Here is a 7,754-nt window from a genome sequence, read left to right on the forward strand (position 1 = left end):
AAATGTAATATTATAAAACTTCTCTGCAACACTGAAAGCTAGAAAACAACAGATAATGGTCACATATTCTGTGAGATATTGCTGTGTCCCCAAGTCATATGCCTTTTAGATACAAGGGATTTATAAAGAATATTTAAGAGGGGCGCCTGGGTGGCTCAGTCGGTTAAGCGTCTGACTTTGGCTCAGGTCATGATCTCACGGTCTGTGAGTTCGAGCCCCGCGCCGGGCTCTGTGCTGACAGCTCAGAGTCTGGAGCCTGCTTCAGATTCAGTGTCTCCCCCTCTCTCTCTCTCTCTCTCTCAAGAATAAATAAAACATTAAAAAAAATTAAAACAAAAAACTGCAGTTGACCTAGATGTGTATATGGTGTCAATGAGGTAACGTTAAGTGGCAGTTCAGCATGTGTTGTACAGTTACATCTATTTTCATATTAAAAGCCATGTTTGGACAGAAACTTAAGAAGCTGTTGTAGTGGTTATATTAAAGAACTGGAAAACGTTAATAATGGGGACTTTTCTTTTCACCTTATAGCTTGTGCACCGTTTATATTTTTTCCCATGAACACGTGTTTTTGTTAATTAAATGAATCTACACAACCAATTTTTCAATGCTTCATGAACAATCTAAAGAAGAAACATTTTAAGATCTTGATTTACCTTATAATATAACCCACCAGGTGGTCAGTGTGGGGCAGCACAAACAGAGATTTTCCTGAGAGTTCACACGCATTACATAAAGCCGCAGCCCTTTCTGACGCCGTGACATCTTCCCCTGTTAACAAATCCCATAAAGATAGAGAAATAAAATGATTGGTGTGTTTTTTCTAAACGAATGGCTCCCCAAATCTAAACAACAGAATTAGGAAGAAAAACTCAAACCCCCTTTCACCATGCCAGGTGGTCTCCTGGGATCCTTGGGGGCTCTCTGGGGTCCTCAGAAGTTACACAGTACATATCTGTTAGGAAAACCCTGTGGAATTTTCTACGGAGCCAAGATAGGCCAAGTTATGCCAACAGAGATGCCACATAACTATTTCAAAAACCGTAACTAAAAATGGAAGCAATAATCCAGGAAAGTGGTTTCCAAAATGCCACAAGTTTCAAAAGAGAAACAAAAAACATTCTGGCCTCTCAAAGTCTTAGAAGGTAGAAGAAATAAGCATTTGAAACTAAGACATTTTCTTAGAAGAAATTAGAAATCCTATGGCATTTTTCTTTGTCCCATTGCATGTTAAGAAAAAAAATTACATACAGAATATAACTTCAAACAGACCTCAGATAACATTCTTTTTTAAAAGATCAAGTGAATAACTGTTTCATCAGTCGATAGATAGATGTCTACATGGTGAGGTAAGTGAACTGGGGCTGGGGGAGAATATTTTAATATTTAACATTTTAACATTAATTTTTAAAAACATTTTAATGTATTTTAATTCTTTTTATAATAAGCATTTATTGATGCATTATTTGTACCTTTTAAAGTGAACACACCATCTTTCCCGTAACTGAACGCATGAAAGATTTTAACATCAAAAACTACACCTCCTGATAACATGGATGGGAAACATAAAGCAATTAATTCGTTATTAATTAATCTTTTGTTACCCGGGGGCAATGGAGTTTTCTTCTGAATCAGAACCACTGCAACTTTTGTGTTTCTCCCTTGTAAACTCTGCCTGCAATGGGAAAATAATAAAGTTAACTAAACATAACTTTTAACTTTTAAACAATGTATTCCAGACTTTACATAAAGTACAAGCTTGATGATTCAGGTGAAGGAAGATAAATTTCAACTAAAAACACCCAAGATTAGAGGAAATCTTTTCCTGCACACAAAGAAACCTCTATGCTACAATGATTGAGGTTTTAAAAGTATACTCTTGTATCGAGCTTCTAATCCTAACAAAAATCTGCTTCAAAAGCAAAGCGGAATAAACACTTTCGTGTAAAAGTCATAACACAACTTCTCTCTTTATAGCGATACATCATAGACTGGTCATCCAAAAGAAGTATTTTAAAACAGCAGTGGTGATAAGACAAGTGTCTTGTGAGACTAAATAGCAAATTAGGTTTTCTCTCCCCAAAATATTATACATGCAAGAGGAAAGCATTTGGAAATTCGGACTAATGTCCGAAATGTCTTCTAAATTTCTTCACACAGCTTAGCCTTGTACAAGTTAACGTGAAGCTGCCCGTTAGGAACCGGACAAGTTTCACTGGAGGGCAGCGCAGCCTGAACAGCTCTCGGCTGCCTTCGGTAAGTGCTGGTAAATAACAGACATGGGCAGCTAACGTGGTCAGTCTGGGAAACGGGGACACCCCTACCTGACAATTTCCACTCTGGTGGCGCACTCGGACTGCTTTTCTTTCCACTGAGGCTCGTCCCAGTCCAGTTCATAGAACACGACCACCAGGGCCGGCACCAGATTCAGATGTTTGTTCATCCAACCCGTCTTTAAGATCCCCTTGGGAATGTACCATTCGTAGGAAGTCCTCTGCGAACAGGGGCAAAAGCTGAAGAGACTTCTTTGATAAAGTAGCAGCAGAAGCCCCTGTCATTGAGTGACGGGCACTTTACGTGCCTTCATCTCATTCGACATACACACGACACGTTGTTAAGATGAGGAAGCTCCGGTTTACAGAGATAAAGTAAGAGCTAACAAGCATCGGAGGCGGAATCTCAACCCTGGATCTGCTTGTTTCAAAGACACATTACCAGGATGCCATTTCGCCTTACTGTGCATGACGAAAGAAATGCAGGGCAACTCTTAAATACAGACGTGTCCTAGCAGTCACTCGGGGGTCAGTGCTAAGTGCCACATCACGGGAAAGAGGTGGTAGATGTGAATATTAGCCCTGAAGAAACTCGTGGAAACCTCTAATGACTTCCAAAGCACCCACACCGACTCAGACTGCTCCACTCAGGCTGATCCAACATCCACTTGAAGTGAGGAAAGATGAGGACAGTAAGGAAACCCAACACAAAAAGCTTAGGGACTCAGGAAGGAACAAGGAATGGGCAAATGAAAAGCTCCCTGCCCTGGAGAATGGATCCAGGACAAACGGGGGGACGGCTGTGCTGGGCACTGGCCCTCCTGGACACAAACACCAACTAAGAACAAACATGTGAGCGCCGGGGTGCTGTGACTGGCACAAGTTCAGAGAGAGCTCACGGCTTCTACAGCCCGGAACGTAAAACGGTGTCTCCACTCTTCTCCTACACATAAGCAAAAGAATCGACTGGCGACCAGATCCACAGTTTCATCAAGGAGGTCTTACATTCGTGTTTTAATCAACACCCCCAAGTGATGATGATATACTCGGTCCATAGACCAGTCTGTCAGAAACACTGCTCCAGGGAAAACACACACACACACACACACACACACACACACACACACACACAGAACAGGTGGTTTATTCTGATGTCTTGTTAACTGACTTTCAGACCAGACCAACTCATAAGATTATAGTAACAGGTGAATATATATGATTTTCTTTAAAAAGTAAATTGACACTGTAAGCACTTTTATTAGCTGCTATTATTAACATCATCCCATTATTTTTCTAGGTCAATCAGAGTCTCCACTATGATGTTCAACCTAAAAGTCAGTTTTGAACTTAATGCCTTTTCTCACTCCATCCTATATAAATTGTTTTATTTTATGTAGAAGTCTCCAGGGACAGAAAGTATGTCTTTATGTCTTATTTAAATTTCTGTCACCAGCCTATTGTATAGTTCCTAGTACCTAACACAAAGCAAGTGCTCAAAAAATATGTGTGTGAAATTGAACCAAACTGTGAGAGCCATGGATTCTATAGTGATAACAGGTAATGATAAATGGAGAACGTGAGACCTTACTTTTAGAGAGGACTTTATGGAGACTAGGGGTGATTTTAAGCAAGTAAAAACAAAAACAAAACAAACAAACAAAAAAAAAACGAGGATAGAAAGCTTAATAATGATAACGTAATTATTCCCCTGGGGTTAAAAAAAAAAATCATTAAATATACCTACAATGTAATACATACAAAAAGCCTTGGGTTTTCCTAACGCATCACTATAACCATCGCTTTTCCAGCACAGACATCAGGAACAAAAAAAAAAGATACACACACACACACACACACACACACACACACACAGAGGAAGAGAGGGAGAGAAGGAAAGCCCTCACTCAATCATAACATCATTACCTTAGGTCTACATTTGGGATACTCATGGTCACCGGGGAGCACCTTGAAAGAAATCGGTACCCGATCAGCCCTCCGGTTGGCACAGAAAGCGTCCCAGACAGCTCGATGGACAGCATTATAAACCACATCCAGGCCCGTAAGAGTAACGAAAGCCATAGGCCGACAACATAATTCCACAGGGAAGTCCCACTGTGTGGGGCTCATGTTCAAGGTGTCACAAAAAATCTGAAATACAAATGTAAATACACTCAAAATGTTTTAAAAGTCCACACCCATATCTAATATAGGAGCCTCCACCATTTAAAAAATGTTACAAAAAGGCCAAAGACTTTGAGTCTTTTCAAGTGTCTGCAAACTGTCAAGCAAATACCAAATAGGAGAACAAAAGGGAAAACTTCAATTCCTGAATAACGAGTGGTACCATATTTTTTAGAAAATCTTTCCTATTACAAAGGTTGTAGTCAACTTCATGACAAATGGTGTTTTCAGTAACATCTCAAAATGCACACAGAACTTTGGGATGAGCAAAGAAAGCAGGAAGGTGATCAAATTAAAATCAGTTTCATGAGCGATTTTTGACATGAAGAAAAATAACCGCTGACTTACATATACGATAAATACAACTCTAATTTCTCTGTAACTGCTAACATCTAATTTCTGAATTCCTGGGAAATTATTAAAATAATATGCCAGTTATATAAATAGCTATGCTTTCACACTTTTCCACAATTAATATAAAATGTATTATTTAAAGGAATATCTAGAAGGGAAAAACAATGAGTGAAAACCTCTAGGAGGGCACATTTCTACTGCATCTTTCAGCTGAGAATCAGTCTATGAATCCTACTACGCACTAACTTTAGAAAAGCAATTATATAGGGGCGCCTGGGTGGCTCAGTTGGTTAAACACCTGACTCTTGATTTCAGCTCAGGTCATGATCCCAGAGTTGTGGGATTGAGCCCCACATCGGGCCCTGCACTGAGCATGGATCCTGCTTAAGATTCCCTGTCTCTCTCTGTCTCTCTCTCTCTGTCTCTCTCCCTCTGTCCCTCTTCCCTGCTCGTGCATGCTCTCTCTAAAATGAAAAATTTAGGGGCACCTGGGTGGATCAGTAGGTTAAACAACCGACTTCAGCTCAGGTCATGGTTCATGAGTTCAAGCCCGGTATCAAGCTCCAAGCTGACAGCTCAGCTTCAGATTCTGTGTCTCCCTCTCTCTCTGTCCCTTCCCCCGCTCACACTCTGCCTCTCTCTCTCTCTCTCTCTCAAAAATAAATAAAACATTTAAAAATTTTTTTAAAAATAAAAGAAAAAATTTTAAATCTAGAGAAAAAAAAAAAGAAAACCAATTATGTAAAAACACGTTTACTCCAAACAAAATTGCCATTATATTTTAAAGATAATTTCTCATTTCCAAAATCACGTATCTAAAGTTTCTTTTAAGAGGTAATCTTCACCTGTATAGCATACAGAACTCAAACACAATTTTTGTGGAAAGTGAGAAGCCGTCACCACCTGATAACCAAATAATTTTAACTGAAAAGTTAATTAAAAAAAAAAAAAATCATGAGGCTTCTCAAATTTAGGTACTGAAGGAAGAAGGGGTATTGAATAGATGATTTGGAAAGGTTACCAAAAATGATAAATGTCTACAAGAGATAGAAGTTTTAGAATTATTTAAACATACACTTTCCAGATAGGATTTAAGTGATGAGGGCCAAGTTCAGAGAAAGAAAAACTAGTTCTAGGGAATTTGGAGGTGAAAAATAAAGAGACGGCCAAAACACACTATCTGGAGATATGGAGGCCTTTGCTTTAACACCAAACAATCTAGATTAGAACCCTAAAACGGCCATTTCCTTTAACATCCCCAGAGGCTCAAGAGAATTGGCTGTGGTCTTTGAATATGGAGAATTAAGGGGAACTAGAAATGAGTTAGAAAGCTCTAAATCACAGTGTGGGTCCAAGAGAAATAGAACATGAACCACATAAATAATTTTAAGTTTTCTACTCATATTAAAAAACAAAAAGAAACAGGTGGAATTAATTTTAATAATATTCTATTTAACCAATATGTCCAAAATATTATCACCTCGACATTAATGTAAATTGCTAATGAGGTATTTCACTTTTTTGAACTAAGTCTTCATTATCTGAAATGTATTGTACACTCACAGCACATCTGAGTTCAGGCTAGCCTATTTCACATGCTCAGAAGCCACATATGGCTACTGGCTATCATAATGGACAGCCCAGCTTATGTTGTTGTAATTCTGTCCCAAAAAAACTACCGTATGGAAACCGTGCCAGAAATTCTTGCCACCTGCTACCTTAAAAGCCTTTGGCACTTGAGACGGTACTGCTTATTCTACAGCACAGGGATGGGACTGGGAACAACACTGGCAAAGGGCAGGTGCAGAGGTTGTCTGGATCTCAGTGACAGCTTGTAGAAATTTCCAGATCTCCTGGAAGAAGCCAATGAAGCAACTAATAAACTGTGACATGGAAGGAGATGCAAAAGTCATAATGTGAACACTCTGGATGGGAGACCATGTAATGCAAGGGGAAATAATCTGGAAGCTGGCGTGGAAAATAATAAGGAAGAGCCTTGAAAAGGATGATATACTGCAAAGAAAGGCGACCTCAGCAAAGTGGCAGGTAAAACAAAACAAAACAAAAATATCCCAAGGTGGTCACTATTTTTTAATTTACGGAGGTTCGGGGTGTAGTGCATAAGGTTAGTAAGGACGAGATTCGGAGAAGTCCAATTACGAAACGATCCTAAAAGGAATAACAATTGGGGGCCAGGATGGGGCGGGGGCAGATGTGGAAAACGTGAAGCAACAACCCGACTTAAGAAGCTCCCATCCCCAAGGCTCTCAGTATTCTGCCCCAGCAGACCCAGAGGATAGGCGGAGAAATAACGCTGCAGCCCTCACGGCAGAGGCTGTCTTCCCCGTCTCCTCCCCCTCCCCTTTAAACCTGGAGGCCCTAGGAACAGGTGCGTCTGGTCTTCAGGGGCTAGAAGGGACATGCCAGGATTGCACCCGCAGACGCCGAAGGAAAACGCAGGCCCCCCACAACTAGCATTGTGAAGAGCTAGCTCTCTCCCTCGACGGTCTCGCCTGGCCCCGCAGGTCTCCCGGGCCGGACTCACCCAGGCCGCACGCCCCGGGCCCGCCGCAGCTGTGGCCGGTCGCCGCCGGCCGGGGGTGGACGAGGGGAAGCAGGCCGGGTGTCACGGAACGCCGGGGCCCGTCCCTACCGCCACCGCCCCAGAGCCTGTCCCCGCGAGCGAGACTTCCCGGTACTGCCTTCGCAGGCACAGGAAGCACTTTCCGGACCTGAGCGACAGCGCCGTACACCAACGGCGGTCCGGAAACTTCACGCTGCTCCACGGAACGTAGGAACACGCTCCCTTTCCTACGGGAGCAGGAAATAGGGGCGGGGAGAGAAGGAGCCAATAGGAGAAGCGAGGAGGGGAGGAGGCGGGGCTTCTGCCGCTACCGCCCTGCAGCAGCTCCCCAGTCTCCCCGGCGCCCCACCCTCGGCGGCCTC

At 41.9% G+C, this 7,754-nt stretch overlaps 1 protein-coding gene across 2 annotated transcripts in view; it reads right to left on the bottom strand.

The window, feature by feature from the left end:
- The window catches only part of TRAPPC11 (trafficking protein particle complex subunit 11), a 49,069-nt gene extending 41,442 nt beyond the window's left edge, over nt 1–7,627 (bottom strand). The window contains exons 1-5 of one of the 2 annotated variants that reach the window (XM_060652882.3): nt 7,541–7,627; nt 4,197–4,421; nt 2,325–2,494; nt 1,605–1,675; nt 657–771 (exon numbers count right to left, since the gene is read on the bottom strand). In XM_060652882.3, the coding sequence (XP_060508865.2) occupies nt 657–771; nt 1,605–1,675; nt 2,325–2,494; nt 4,197–4,400 (560 nt within the window). In that variant the 5' untranslated portion in view covers nt 4,401–4,421; nt 7,541–7,627. The other variant, XM_060652881.3, reaches the window with a different exon arrangement.
- Between the last annotated feature and the right edge of the window lie 127 nt (nt 7,628–7,754).

Source organism: Panthera onca, chromosome B1, assembly GCF_046562875.1.
Source record: "Panthera onca isolate mPanOnc1 chromosome B1, mPanOnc1 haplotype 2, whole genome shotgun sequence".
NCBI lineage: Eukaryota > Metazoa > Chordata > Mammalia > Carnivora > Felidae > Panthera > Panthera onca.